Source organism: Stegodyphus dumicola, chromosome X1 (assembly GCF_044657685.1).
Source record: "Stegodyphus dumicola isolate Sdum_Otavi_A_Nest chromosome X1, ASM4465768v1".
Classification (NCBI taxonomy): Eukaryota; Metazoa; Arthropoda; class Arachnida; order Araneae; family Eresidae; genus Stegodyphus; species Stegodyphus dumicola.
The window spans coordinates 214,117,701-214,134,106 of NC_140780.1; the positions used below are offsets into that span (position 1 = coordinate 214,117,701).

At 36.9% G+C, this 16,406-nt stretch overlaps 1 protein-coding gene across 2 annotated transcripts in view; it reads left to right on the plus strand.

Moving 5' to 3' along the window:
* Positions 1-16,406, plus strand: part of cv-c (RhoGTPase activating protein) — a 411,227-nt gene that overhangs the window by 246,881 nt on the left and 147,940 nt on the right. For both annotated transcript variants that reach the window (XM_085808436.1, XM_035351983.2), the window contains exon 6: positions 5,656-5,692. In XM_085808436.1, the coding sequence (XP_085664562.1) occupies positions 5,656-5,692 (37 nt within the window). The remainder of the gene's footprint in view (positions 1-5,655; positions 5,693-16,406) is intronic.

The window sequence follows — 16,406 nt, forward strand, 5'->3', positions numbered from 1 at the left end:
TGATCTAAGGCTGACTGCGTGTTTACTTCTCTCTACTGTCCTCTATATTTTCAGTTTTTTAATTAATAATAAATGTTGCATTTATTAATTTATTTCTGGACATATAATAGCATTGGCATTTAAAATAAAAATATAATTAATTATAGTATTACATTAGAAACGTTAAATTAATGGTGACTATTTATGAAACATTTAAGTACGAAAATAAATAATTATGAAACGAGAAACGCTCCTGTAAAATCAAAAAATCGTATGCAAAACATGCTACAGAACAAATATTTCAAGAAATAACACCAATAAAACCTAATTCTCAAATAGCAGATTTACACATTGTACTTCAATAGTACTTAAAATAGGACTGATTCTCCACGAATTAATTTCGCCACACTGGCATAATTTGCTTCCCCGCGTACTGGCTTCGATTTGAAAGTCGTCTGAGGCGAGCAAGCCAAATTTGCATTATGTCTACGAGATCTTGCCACCTTCTCCTATTCATCTTATTTGGTTCGAAGTTTCCGGGCAATATAAAGTCAATTCAAAGTGGAAGGACTCTCAGTGTCCTACTTCTCCATAATGACATTATGTCAAAGTCTCGCTGACCGAAGCATTGTAAAGTATAGGTGGGGAATAACCTGCGACATATCAGGTAGGTAAAATGAGAATTTTTGGTGAAGACTTTCTTGTTCACTTTTGGCAATGGCTGTTATAATGGTATTCTTTGCACTGTTCCAGTGAGTTTAGCATCGGAGTAATAGTCCTTGCAGGGTAATGCGTTTTTAAGTAGGAAAGTAGCGCTGCAGTCGTGCTGATACTGCCAGTTGCTTATGCGATGTTTGTAACTTATTTCGTGACTTAAACTTTCAACTCATTTTCGGTTTTTCTAATTAGAGCAGTATAGGTATCACTCGGTGTAAAGCAGGATTTCGTGCTGCAAAAGAAAGTAGCATTAGCAATAGTTTCTTTATTCTGTGGCACTCCTTTTATATGATGCCTGGTGCTTTTAGTTAGTGCGAGTCTTGATATGGAATCTATGGTGCTGTGATCTCCACCAAGATGATAGAATTGCTTTAAATTTCTCTGTCTAGCTTTACATATTCGTGTCATTCATAACATGGCAGTAAATACATCCTATATTTATTTCGACTTTTAATCCGTCTGTATAAATACCACCTAACGTTGGCGTTGTTGGAGATGTGTTGATATACTGTTGTGGTCAAAGAAGACTGGGTGACATGGTAAAGTAATTTTTGCCTGTAATCTATGTGAATGCATATATTATGTACTGGTCTACAAGATTGTAATTTAAATTAGTCGTGAAGATTGTGGTGAGGATGTGTAGGCTTGGCAGATTCGTGGAAGAAAGGTACATTGTGTCTACATAACCAGAAGGCTAAAAGTCTTGTCAGCATTTAACTGCGCTTCTCATAACCAATGAGATATGGTCTTCTGCGCTTGCTACTATGACGTAATAATTTGTTCGTAGAGTGTCTTGACTTAAGAAATGCTTCTTAAGAAAAGGATGTTGTCTTCAGAGCTAAATTTTAAAAGAGTAGCCATCTCAAAGTGACTTTAATTTGGAAGCTACTAGTAGCTAGCATCGGTGATTTTACCTAAATAGTAGAATCATGGTATCGTTCTTAATAGAATTCCGATGATATTTAGGTCGTACAGAGATGAATGACACAAATGCTGCCACGGAGCGGAATACGATTTATTAACATGTGGAGTTCCACCCTTTTGTCTAACAGCTAAATGGGGAGGAATCTAATGAACAGCTAAGAGAATAATCGCTTTAGTCCAGGAACAGATACATAAAATCGAGAAGGTTTTAATTACCCTTTATTGCTCAACATAAGAGTTAACAGATGACCCCTTCTCAGGGCGTACAGCAAAGCCTCCACTTGGACTTGAACTCAAAATATTAAGAAATAAGACTTAACTAATGCTTAACTAAAGAGATATAGCCGAAGCTATCAAAATTCTAAGTAGTTGACCCCTAAATATCGAATAAGCTAGCGAAGCTATCAAGGGCCTGTAATACGGCCGAGCGTAATAACAGATTAGAGATTCGTAGCAAAAATGTGAACGCGCGCTAGTTAGAAACTCTGAGGCTCTCTCTCTCGAAGTCAGTGGAACTTCGAATTAAAGACTACTTTTACTCTTTTGCATTAAACGCGATTCTAAAAACACATTCTGGTAGGAAATTGTAAACTGAAATCAGGATGGACAAAAAAGTAGCTTTAACTAAAGATAGCTGTTAAAAACATAAGGATAAAGCTTACAAACAAAAAGCGTATAATACATCAGTTAGAAATAATCCCCTCCCAAGTCAATACACTTCTAAGGGCTTTGGTAAACCAGTCTGTGGGAGTGTTGATGCACCATCTACGGACCATTGCATGCAGTTCGGAAGAGGATTCAATATGTTGGCCCCAGACTGCGTCCTTCATCTTGTCAAACAATGCGAGGGGGGAAGATAGGGCAAGTACGGAGGGTGTGGCAACACAGTAAAGCCCAGTGCCTCGAGAGTGTCGTATGTGTTCAGGCTGGTGTGGGGACGTACGTTGTCGTGTTGCAACAACATGTGTCGTGCCCATTTGTCCGGACGGCGCTGTTAAATGCACATTCGCAGCGTTCTCGGAACCTCATAGTATCCGTCACTGTTGATGGTGCACCCAGGTTTCAGCCAGTCTACGGGGAGAATGCCTTGGATATCCCAGAAGACTGTTGCCATTTGCTTCCGCGTGAGCCTAGCCTTCTTGGTACGTGGGCTTGATGCATGCTTCCACTCCTTGGAGCTGCGTTTTTTTTTTCGGGAGTGTTGTGCGAAAACCACGACTTGTTCCCCGTCACCAGGTGGACGAAAACGTCATCCGGATCGATATCATGTAGTCCAAGAAGTTCTTTTCAGATGTCGACGCGCTTCACCTTTTGTTGTGGTGTGAGTGCATATGAGCACCCACTTTGCACGCACCTTTGTCATCTCACCATGCACAATCACCATACACAAATCATCATGCACAATCGCCTGCAATTTTTCCTCGCGCAAGCCCTGTCTCTTTCTCCATCTCGTTAAACATTATGCGCCTGTTCGCCATGATCAAATCCGACACGGTTGCCACATTTACTGCTGTACGCGATGAAGCGCATCGCGCTGACACTCCGCTGCGGTCTCCACTCCACTGCTGAACTTGGGGCAACCACGGTATACGGTACGCCTTGAGGGTGCTTTGTTCCTCCACACTGGCACCATACAAGGATAGATCTCACTACCCTATATCCCTTCCTTCCATAAGAACCACGCTGTCCAACGCTGACCGTGATAGTCACCTTCAATCGTTGCTGTCTACGCTTTCAATGAAGACGGTAAAAGAGACGGGCGCTGACTATTCGTCTGCGGCCAGTGCCATCTATGAATTGAGTAACTCACGCCCCCTTGTGTCTATTTCATTTGTTTTCCGTGTCGCATCGTGCAATATTTTCGTTGTGAGAGCCACGCGTCAATCATTTCTGTACGATCCAAGTATTAAAATGTTCTTGGCGATGTTCCTTACTAAACTCTTGGATTGGATTATGTAATTATGGCAAAGCACACAAGGGCTATCTGCCTAAAGGGAGGGATGCCTTCGTGGAGGACTTTCTAAGGGAAACTGGCTTGTATACACGTTACACATGAGGAAACCACGAAAACGCCCATGCAGCCATTCGCGGGATTCGAACCTCGTACCGAACTACCAGTGTTCAGCGTCTTTACCGCTCGGCCGCTGATGGGCACTAAACTCTTGGCTGCTGGTGGGCACTAAACTAGTTTTTCTGCTGATATCTGTAACTTATGTCTGTGGGTTAAGTTAACGAAAATATTCAGGTAGGCTTCCGTGGTGAATATCATCCGTATAAGGCATTACAAGTATATTCTGCATATTTTTGTTAGATTTTATATTAACGTTCGTAGAACAGATAGAAACGCATAATCACTATGTTCCTTACTTGAATTAAGAAATAGAATTCTGAAAAGTCTAAATGCTTAACGCATTTGTTTATATGAATGCACTAAAGTAACGTATTCCCCATGTGTGAATGTTTCTTAATAAGTATGTTTCAGGGTAAATGCCGGTGTTGCCTAAATGTTTCACACTTGAAGAATTAGGGAGCAAGCGAAATCAAGTCTGTTATTTAAAATTAAATCAATCGGAATTCACGCATGAATCTGGAAGGTAGTTTAACGATGCAATTATTTTGTTATTGCTTCGTGTATGTCTTCGGGTATCTTTGTTATTTCTTCGTGCATGTGTCGCGTATGTCATCCTGTCGCGATCAGTGCTGATATTCCTTAAAAGGTGTCATAATTGGCTGTTAAGGATTCCACGATCAATGCCAATAAAGCTCAATATTTGAAAATGAAATGGAATTTACATATCATAGAGTGATGCTCTATGTATGTTTCATGGCAGATGGTAAATGAAAAGCAATTTAAGATGTAGTTAATTGATTCTACAACATTTGATGCATTGATATGTTTCTGAGATTATGCTTGTATTTATATAAAAATGATACCAAGCACCCTTTCGCCTCCCCAAAATAGTAGTTTATTTGTTCAAGAATGCTTTCTTGTTGAACAACTGTTTGAATGTCTTTGAAATAATTAAAGAAAAAAAATGTTTGATTTACATTACCACATCCGCCTGCAACATGTCGTTTATATAATCTTGCGCATAGCATTTCTTTACACGCAGTCATTAAACCTGTTTATCCGGTGGTTCTTTGGATTGTAAAAAATGCACATGCACACACGTGTGGAGAGTTTTGCTAAGGACTGGGCGAGCGAGCCGCTTGGCTCAGGTAAAAAATGGAGGAAAAAAAAAAAAAAAAAAAAAAAAAAAAAGGTTTTCAAAATAAAAATGTAATAAATTAAACGGGAATGTGAAAAGATTTGCCACTAGGGTCAAAATGCTTCAGCAGGGCTTTAGGTAAGTATTAACTCAAGTCTTTGCTGTTGTACCAAAAATAAACATGTGCTCTTAAAAGTTCTACGCACATTGCATAAATTCGAACGCTTAGTAACAAGCGTCTGCCTTAAAAATATGTTGCTGAAAGTGCCTTTCCTCCAATTATGACTGACGCGTTATTAATATAAGGTCCCCGCATAATTCCATTAGAAGGTAGTGCATTTTGGATTACTTTATCTTTGTAATGAGCTTCAAAAAATTCCTCGCTGCCGCTGCCGTAATCGCGTTACGCAGTGGAACTTCCACGTCATTAGGAATTTGGTCGAAAGACTGCTCCGAACTGCAAGCATTGCCATACACTATTTTTCGAAATGCAATTCAATGAAAATGGACGTTTCGCACTTAAAGAGCATCGATTGGAGCAAAGGTGTGCTAAGTCGTTTTTTTCATTTCTCTTCGTCTCTTGTTTCCTAATCTATAATTTCTATTCAAATTTAAGTAACAATCTTTCGTGCAATAATTTTTTTTTCATTATTTTATGTTTCTATACTTTGTTTATCATAATTCAGTTACCGCTTTTGGAAGAAAAATAGTTTAAAAAATTATTCGTATGGGAAAAACTATTTTATATCATCATGTTAGGTTATCTTCATCTAAATACTTTTGGTGGTTTTAATTTTTGTTTTATAATTATTTTTTGTTTTTACAGGTTCCAACTAGGGCTCATTCTGCGAAGGAACTAAACGGTAAGTTAAATAATACTTTTTTCCCCCTACTTTTGTTTACCTTGAATTGCCGCGCCTTTGCGTTTTTCATTCATTTCCAGACGCTTACTTTTTTTTTTTTTTTTTTGGCTACATTGTTCCTTCTATCTGCCTCCGAATTGTCCTCTCTGGGTGTTTTTCAAAGTCGGTCTTCCGTCAACACAATAAACGAATTGTTGTTTGGATTAGTATTTTTTGAAGTGTTCCGAAGAACAATGGTGTAAGTAATGATTGAATTTTGCGCTTTATCCGATTGTCGGTGGTCTAACTATGGTTGTCTGTTTAATTTTGAGATTATTTTAGCTACAATTTTTTGGGAGAAATTTTCTGTTTGTGTTATTTCAGGGCAATTGGAAGCAGATTTGCTATTTCGGAACTGTTACTCTGAATTGGCTTAAGTTACTCACTTTGTGAATGAATTCCAGCAAATCCAGTCGTAAGATAAGATCGTATGTATGTTCTATACGGGTAACTTGTAATACGAAACTTTGTTAGATGACAAATGTGTTTTACATTGAAATTATAATTCATTTCCTGTCCATTTATTTATAATTGTTTAAGTCTCTTAAGTCGCACTCTTCTAAGAAATCATATCATCTCGTATTTCCTTATTTTAACATAAACTTGATAAATCTCGTGTATTAGTTTCTTCCGTAAACTCATATCAGTTGTAAAAATATAAAATTTCATTCACAAGTAGTTTTTCGAATATTTTGAAAAAGATTCTGCATTAAAAAAGAAATTATATCAGGAGATTATGGACTAAGGAATTGGTTTAATGGTTTATTAGTACTCTGTGAAGTCTGTTTATGAAGACTGAACATGATACTAATATTCTAGGTTTTTATTGGTGTGATAGTTTAAGGTTAATCTAAGAATTATCGTTTAGAATTTAAACAAATTTTGTTTATTTGGAGAAGGGGAGAAAGAGGGAAGCAGAAACGCCTCAGGATACAAGAAACATATATTGTTGGTATTCAAATACATGTTTACGTCATATTTTTACTTTATTTTAAGATTATTATTATAAATGTCATTACTCTCGGTGATTTTTTTAAGAGTATTTTCCCCGTGATAAACAGAAACAACGGAAAATAGTACATCCAAATTATTAGGTTACGGAAGTTATAAACTGGGTATAGAGATTTTAACTTCAGTATAAACATTTTGAAAAAGGGTATACAATTTCTGACGTTTCTTAATATTGAGGTGTTTTTTTCCCTGCGCGAAATAAATTTTAAGCGCTAAAACTTTCATATATCATTAACAGGCTTTAATCTGCTTGACAGAAAATACTGTCTTCAAAGAGCATAATCGTATGCTGTGCATAAAAGGAATATATAAAACAAATTGTTTTAAAATTTTGTCTCCACTTGAAAATTTGCTCGTGATTGAATTGATTACAAGAAGCATTGCATGTGCATATTTATTAGCTTCGTTTATGTTGTGTTCTTGTGATCTGCGCACTCACATTATAGCAGATTCTCAGTTTATTGGTTTTTGGACGTTTTCTTCTGTATATTGTCCATACAAAAGAGTATCTCTGCTCGCTTGAATAGCACCCCGCCGCGCTTTCTTGATTTCCTATCTATTCGCATTAAGAATTTCACTCTCAATCCTTGCTCTCAGATTCTTTTCATCATTCGATTCTGAGAATTCTGGGTTTGATTTCCTCTTTGAACCTAAGTAATTCAGTCTATGTATATATGCTTTCGTATTTGGCTTACTGTGAATGTTTTTCCTAAGATGGTAACCATAGCAACTGCCGAGGAAAAATGTGAACTTTTGAGAAGGGATTTAATCGATTATGTCAACAAAATGTTGATAAGAATACCCTTCGGAAATATAACCCTATCTTTGTCCCTCGAGAGGCTATTCTTTGGAGAGGTAGTAATAAAGAGTGTTCAGACATATCATAGAAATGATGTTCTTGCCACGCGAAAATAAGCTGCGCCGAATCAGCGTTTGTTATGTATGAAAAAAATTATCATGTTAAGATAGCTTCTGCCATTTCATACAAAACTGACCCGAAAGTTTCTCCTGCTATTCTTGAGGCTACTACTTGAATATTTCGAATAATTTAACCATCGTTTACAAAAATAAATTGCGGTTGTTAAATTTATACTAAGAGAATTATTTTGAGACAAGCTACGCTTATCAACAGTTTCTGTCCGAGAATTTTGCTCTGATACTGACAAAGAACGTTTTTCATAGACTTCTGGATGAAGGATTGCAGCTGAGACCAACTCAGATCACTTATTACTTTGCATATTATTGCGAGATTTAAGATGCATTCTCCAAAACCATTTTTTTTCTCGTTTCATATATTAAATTAGACCTACGGGTATTGTAGCATCAGAATCCAGGTTGCATGTTATGCGGCATATGCCTTATAGCTGAGGATTCGTGAGAGCTGTCGTTATTAATCATGGTTACGACCGACTGAGCCGTTTAAATAATAGTATTAGTTTCGAATTAGATGCTGTGCTCTGCGGAAGCTATATAACTTGGAATATATATAGTAACGTGTTTATGTCAAAATAAAACACGAAGGAACAATAACCTGCTGATACGTAGTATTTTTTAAGAATAGGGCATTCAAAATCATTTAGTCCGAAAGCATTCTTTTGTTGATTGGTTGTAGGAGAAAAAAAGTTTTTAGAGACATTAAGTTATTTTGAAGCAAGAAAGATGAAAAATGAGCAATACCCTCGCCGGGACTGGAACCACGGGCCTCTCGAATACGCGCAGAATGTCCTGACCACTACACCGTGAAGTCATGCTAAGAAGGCGGGAGAAATACCTTATATACTCCCCCTTTTAAAGGGGAAATGCGGATTAGGGGACCCAATCGCTAAATCCTAGTGGTGGAGAATCGTCATCCACCACCTTTTCTTTTAGTTCGGGGCGCCACTGTAGAGACATTAGGTTATTTCGAAGCAGGAAAGATGAAAAATGAGCAGTGCCTTCGCTGGGGCTTGAACGACGGACCTCTCGAATACGCGTGCAGTGTGCTGACCATTACACCACGAAGACTTGCTAAGAAGGCGGGAGAAATGCGCTGGTGAAATAAATTAAGAGAATTTGCATATTTTATCGAATTGCAGGAAAAGAACTGAACTGAAGGAAAAACCACTGCTTCTAGATAAAAATGCAAATCTTGTACGGCAAATACGTAAGCCTGCACGTGTGTGTATGCGGAGCCAGCAGATAAACAGGCTTTATAAGCGCGTGAAGAGTAAGACGAATTGCGTTCGCTAGCACACCTTGGCGAATTTCTTGTTGTTATCTTGCAGCAATAGGTTAAATCACATCGGAACAGTAAAAATGAGTAATCACCAACGTTTAGATGATGGAATGAGGTGGCAAATTGTGGGGAGGCTAGAGGCAGGTAAGTTGCAAGTCCAGATATGCAGAGAGTTTAATTTAACGCAGTTCCATCGAGAGAAAACCTGGGCGAGGTCGTCCAAGAGCCACGACGGCCAGAGAAGATCACTATTTGTCTATTTTAGCGAGGTGTAACAGAGGGGCTACAGTTTCTCAGCTCTCTCGATACCTGTATGCAGCCACAGGAACCCGTGTAACAAGGGTGACTGTTTCCAAAAGACTAAATGAGAGAGGGTTGTTTGTCAGAAGACCGGCTGTTTGCGTCCCGCTCACATCTACGGCCAGGAAAGTCCGATTAACATGGTGCAGGCAGCATAGTGATTGGAATACGGAGCAATGGGCGACCGTTCTGTTCACCGACGAGTCCCGTTTTAGCCTAAACACCAATTCTCACCGTACTTATGGAGAGAGCCAGGGACACGCTGCCTACCCTCCAATGTCCGCGAAATCAACAATTATGGGGGTGGCGGTGTAATGGTCTGGGCAGACATCATGGATGATTGGATGGCCACTCACCTCTCCACGTCTTTGACAGAAGCTCTGTGAAGAATAGGGATGAGGTGTGAGGAATAGGGATGAGGTCTTGGAGCCCTATGTTCGCCTTTTCCAGGGTGCAGTAGGCTCCGAGTTCATCTTACAGGACGATAACGCGAGGCCACATAGAGCTCTTCTGGTCGACGAATTGCTCGAGCGTGAGGATATTCGCCGGATAGATTGGTTAGCCAGGTCTCCAGACCTCAACCGTATAGAGCATGTCTGGGACGCTCTGGGGAGGGCAATTTAACTCGCAACCCTCGTCCGAGAACCATCCAAGAACTGAAAACAGCGTTGCTTAATGAGTGGGACCAATTGCCACAGGCACTGATCAACTGCCTTATTTCCAGTATAACATCACGCTGCGAGGCCTGTACGTCTGTAAGAGGGGACCATACCCCCTATTAACCCATTTCTTTTGTGTCTTCTGCAACCACTGTTTCAGACCTTCACACTCCTCAGACTGTCAAAGCAATCCTGAACAGCAGCTGAGCCACGATATCAGGCTTTATCATCCATGAAAACAAACGTGTACCTGAGAGCGCCACAGAAAAGACGAGCGTGAAACAGCAGAACTTCATTAAAATTTCGAGCATTGGTCATAATGCCAGATGTAAGCACATGTAGCGGAACGCAGCCATTGACCATTATGCTGGGCTATATCATGACATGAATCATATCGGCTTCTTTCGTGGATATTTTCTGAATGATGCGGATAACCTTTCTGAGCGAGATATACTACTGTCTACAGTTATATGAAAGACTGAGTTTGCTGTCATCTGAGAAGAGTAAACATTCCCAGTTCTTCGATGCTGATGACACATTGCCAATGGGTGCTACGGTAAACTGTCAACAGTGGGGCACACCCACAGAAGATCTTCGGACGTACCAAACTTCTTGCTGCAAACGGCTGGCTACCATTTTTCGGGATATCTGAACACTTGTAGCACCGCAAAATTTACTTGCCTCTTAACCAGGAGTTCCTTTTCACTGTTAAGACGATATAACTATTTTGAATCGTTGTACCCCACTAGTGACCAAGTGGTTAAAACCGCTGAATATTGGTAATTCGACATGGCTTGGGTTCGATTCCAGGAGAAGGGCTGGCTTCACGGTTGGTTTTTGTGGTTTTTCCCAAGTGTAAATGAATACGAACCAGTTTCCTTCAGAAAGTCCTCCACGAAAGCATACCTTATCTTAGGCGATTCAGCCCTCGTGGCTTTGCCATATTCAAATAACCTAACCATCATACTCTAATGTCTTAGGGGCCGTGTTGTCAGTTCGCATTATTATGAGACTGATTATACGTATATTTAATATAAATGAAAATCAAGTTTTATTTTCTTTCATGGAGTATTATTACCAGAAATTCTAAGTGTTTAATTTGGTATCATAGCTTCTCATTTAAATGCTGAAATGAGTATATAAAGCATGGTGTGATTCGCAATTTTTAGCTGGTACGAGAATATGAGAATCAGTCTGAAAGAAAATTTAATTTTATATTTTGTGCTTTTTTTTAGTACTCCTCCTTTAGTATTTTAATGAGTTTATTTCACTTCTCTCATAAGGCATGTTATTATTAATTACTTAATTGAATTAAAAAGGCAAAGAATTTAAAGTGAATATAATATTTAAATCATCAGTAAAATTTGATTAAAATAACGGGAAATTTCTGAAGGCTAATGCATCTTTTTGTGTGCAAGTTATTTTAATTAAGCTGTGAAATTTATTTTATTTTTTATTTCTTTTTAATTATATTATTGCCTCATTTGGCGAGGATACAGTAATTCAGTTAAAAATTTCTTTTTCATTTGTTATATTCTTTGCTTCCTTAGTCAAACATTTACATTTTACTAATTTCAGGCTTTTCATTCTCTTTGATAGGGTACATTATTTGCCATTGTTGCGCTCTGATCTCTTAATTAAAAATGTGCAATAGAAAGATGAAAAAAAGTTCTAATTTGGTGAGGGGGAGAAAAGCCTTCATTTCTCTACGAGGGATTTGTGTTCCCAGACGTGTAACTTAAATAGCTTGTAGCCGATGTGTAAAAACTTCGTCTAATTCACCCACCCCACACGCCCGAACAATTAAAATATGTGTATTTAGTTGCTTGTAAGTTTAGATTGCTGGAGTAAACTTAATTTTCATAGCTCTGTCAAAAATTTTGCAAGATTTTTAGAAATCTGGTAATCGTTAGGCCTTATACAATATTGTCACAAGGAATATATGTATGGAATTAACATATAACATTATATGCATACATGCACAATGTTTGTATTAAACGTTGCATAAATATTCATATACGTTCGTATAGATCAGCGGTTCTCAACCTTTTGACTAATGCGTGCCATCTAAACAAAAATTGAAAACCTTTAGTACCACCACTACAATGTACTACTACTACGACCACCACCACTGGAAAAGATGAGATCGCATAAATTTACGAGTGTTAGAGAAAAACTCAATCAGGATGTTGGGGTTTTAATTTTTGAATTTAATAGTTAAAAATACTTTGCTTCTTTGAGTACCACCTATTACTGCAATTTCGAAACAACAAAACAAAACAATATTAATACAAAGATTTCAACTTTAAAGTAATGGGATACTTTAAAGCTGAGCAGTCACGACAGCCATACTAGTTTAAGAATTATTCTCAGAAATTAAAATGGTATCGAACATAAAATGTTAGAATTTAAACTAGCCATTAAAAGTCGCAAAATCAAATGGTAGAAAAAATTTGCTATGACACTGCTATATCGTAAATTAACGCCACTTAAAGATCTGTGCATTTATTTATATTATTTCAATTTTTTATCTGTGCATTATAATTGTAGTGTTAGTTATCGAAGACGTAGCTGTGCCAATTTTGGAATGTTAAATAACCATTTTTTAACTGGTTCATTGAAAATATAATTTTCTTATCTTAGCGTAAAGATGCCTTCGTGGAGGACTTTCTAAGGGAAATCGGTTCATATTCACGCTACACGTTACACGCCAGCCCGTTCTCCGGAATTCGAATTCTGGAGTAACTTGAGAGAAAACTGTGCTAAATGTTTTAGAATTGTGAGAAGTAGTTTTTTGATCACTTTTTATTAAATCCTTGATCACTTCCGTAAGATAATTTAGATTTGCGAGTAAAGTAAGTAGTTGCGATGAACTAATTGCTTACTTTACTCGACATATACTTTGGAAGGTTTGTTTCATTTAGTTATAGCAAAACACTCGAGTGTGTATGAGGAAGGATGCCTTCATGGAGGACTTTCTAAGGGAAATGGGTTCGTATCCACGGTACACACAGGAAAAGCCACATAAACGGCCCCACTCGGTCGCTTACACTTTATAGATGTCCGGCATGTCACGTACTTCTTTGCCTTCATCGTATTGTGCAGTAGGGACGCCAATTCTTTCGGGGAGATCTTCAAGAGAGTCATTAAATCTGCGTCTCGTAAACGAGATCCATCGTTATCTTGTATAGCACTTGCAGTTATACATTCGAGTTGCTGGTTGTTCGTTTGAACATTTCTTGTAAATATCAAACATCATATCTTATCAATATCTGCGATTGAAATGATTTTTCGTTTTGCACGTTCAATTTCTTTTTCCAATATGCATCCTGTTACAAAAACTGTTAATTTTACCACGCTGTATCTCCCCTAAAGACATCCTATTTGGAAAACTTTATGGCAAAAAAAAAAAAAAAAAAAAAAAAAAAAAAAAAAAAAAAAAAAAATAAAAATAAAAATAAAAAAATTAAAAAATAAATAAATAAATAAAATAAAATAAAATAAAATAAAATAAATAAATAAAAAAACTGGTTATAAGAAATACCCACCTAATCTTTGATAAAGCAGAAAGGAAAAAAAAGGTCAATGTATCTGAAATGTACACATTTGTTTAAAAGTACCCATTGTAAACTTAGATGCGTACAGACATCACTAACCCTCCCCCTCCATAATCTTGCCATGCACTATTATGAGGTTACGAGTTACGACTTCAAGAGCAGCATATCTTGATCATCGTAAACCTTCTATTAAAACTACATTTATTTAGTATTACTTTTAGCTGAATGAACTTAGTATATTTCGACGGTCAAACGACGCGATCTATCTTTTTCAAAAGTGTTTACTGGAATAATTTTTGAATTATATGTATATAGGGTTCCTACACGTTATGAAGCCATTATTTCCTTTCAAATCACAAAGGGGTAAATTGTGAGAACTATATAGTTATATTAAAACTATTATCGTTACTTGAATAGAATCATCGTCTTCCTCTATTCAAACAATTCATACAGTTATGATACCTCAAGCTTTCGGTTATTTACCAATTACAAGTTTTTAATCCACTGAAACTTTATAATTGTGAAATGGCGAGAATGTACTAGCTGAGTTCACAATGTCGATAAAATTTCAAGCCAAGACAAAAACAATTCACAGAGAAGCAATAGAAACTCGTGCAAAAATCTTCTAATTTCCAGCAGGTTGGAATAACAATTTTTGTAAACCCTGCGTTATAAGATATGCTGCCCTTAGTAAAATAAAAATTGCTTGTTCCTCTGCTGATAAAATATTAACGTTACCTACCATAAACAAATTTTAAAAGATGTGCTTTGTTTGTTAAAAATATACCTTGCATATAAATTTGCTACTTACCGTATGTAGATTTTTACCCCAAAGGTGCTGTTCTTTATATTTATCGTCTTAATATCATTGATGTAAAGCAGTTTTGTATTAATTACCTACCCATGTTATTTTAACCACAAAACTCTTTTTGTGTTAATCATGGGAAACGGGAACCAATTGATATTTAAATATGTTATTCAATCTCTAAATATCCATCCTCGTGAGATTTTCCTCCTGCTAAAATTATACGTATGGCGTTCTTTAAGTAATATTCTCTCTCACCCAAAGAGATCTGCTACGAAAGATTGATCATTTCAAAGCATCTTTGCTTATTCGTTTTCTATTTAATTTACTAGGATTTCAATTTTGCTGTTGAATGAATGTGCATGTTAGCGTTTCTCTCCATTGGTTCTTTGTCATAGCAATAATAATAAAAAAAAATCCATTCAACTGTTGCGCTGACCATGTAAAACACGTGGGATGTTCGGAAGAGGAGGCGTGACTTGATACCCGCATGCGCGCTCATCAGTGCTCTCACTCGCTGAGAATCCTTCGCACTCGCTCTTTCAGAAGAGCATTCTGTCCGCTCACTAAGTGGACCGTGTCCACTTCGTTAATCCCGCGAGATCCCGAATGTAGAGATTGTGGGCGGCGATTTTGAAAGTGGGTCATTGTGACACAATTTTGGACAATGTGCAACCAAAGAGTAAAGGCCAGTTTGTGGAACGGGACACATCGTTGTGATTTACCTAGTCGGCTACGCTCTGAGGGATTTCTGCCTTTTTTGTTGTTGCTGCCATTTTTCGTCAGTGTTGTTTTGGCTGCTTAACTTGTGTGTTTATTTCTCATTGTTTTGCTCGAAAAAATAATTCTTCAGTGATATTTATTTGCTTAAAACTCACATGTTTGCCAGAAAGTTTTCTAATGCAATCGCCGTTTCATTTTACATTGATTTTTATGAAGCAGAAAATTTGGTGCTCTAGTGGTTAGTCTTTTCGTGTCATGGAAAATAACTATTATGGCCTCATCTCGATCATCAGTCTCTTGGATGTCAGATGCTGTGGCGGCCATCATGAACCGCAAATTCGTCCGGAGCTTCAGCGAGCGGCTGGCCGGATCTCAAAGGCATCGGCGGGCCCTGCCGCGAGCCGAAAGATGGTGGTGGAAAATTAGGAACACTAGACTCTCTGGTATTTTCTTTAATTTTCTTTCCTAACAATTTCTGACCTTCAGTAACATATTTTTATACCTATATTTTACCTTTTCATTTCCAACTTCATTCCGAGTTATTGCAAGAAGCACTAGAATGTAAAACAAGGATCAAATTTATCTAAAATTCGAAGCATTTATCATTCCTTCTAAACGCTGCAGCTTTTTAAACACGACTGCTTTTTGGGGGTGACTATTTTTGAATTTTAATTAATTAATTTATTTAAAAAAATCTCTTAAGTTCAATGGTGAAGACAATCGAAAATTTATCTTTAATACTATAATAAATTCAAATCACGCAACTTAAAAAAATTACTTGATTTTCGTACTTCAGCTATCAGTAATTAATGAAATAAATAAATAATCAGAATTACCATATTAAACTATTCACCTTAAATTTTCCGAATAGTTTTATTCGTTTTGCAAAAAGTGGTTTTGATTTCATCTAATTACGTATTTAAGTTGAAGGCAAAATGGCTAAAGTTATGAGTGAAATATTCCATTTTGAATCACTGTATAATATTATCCCTGGTAGAAAATAAAAATTTGATCTTGATATTTCAGGTTTATCTGTAAAAGAGCGTGCGTTTAATGTGGAAGAGTTTGATTATTTTAAAATTCTCTTTAGAGTAGCAAATTTAAAAGTAATTTATAAATGTGATGTAGTATTTTCTTAATTACTTGTTTTATTGGCATAAAATATTGAATTATTTGAAAAATTGCTTTTTGTTGAGAACAATGTATTATATATTACTATAAAACTTAATTCAAACCGGAACAAGCCTACACGTCAATGTTACATTTAAAATTTTACAAAAAAAGCAGCCTTAAGAAGTATTCAAAATCTATACCAAACTATGGATACTTTTTTATGTAACCTTCAAAAGTTAGCGAATAATTATTGGTGTTATTAATTGAAACAATTCAGTCATTAAATTGTAAC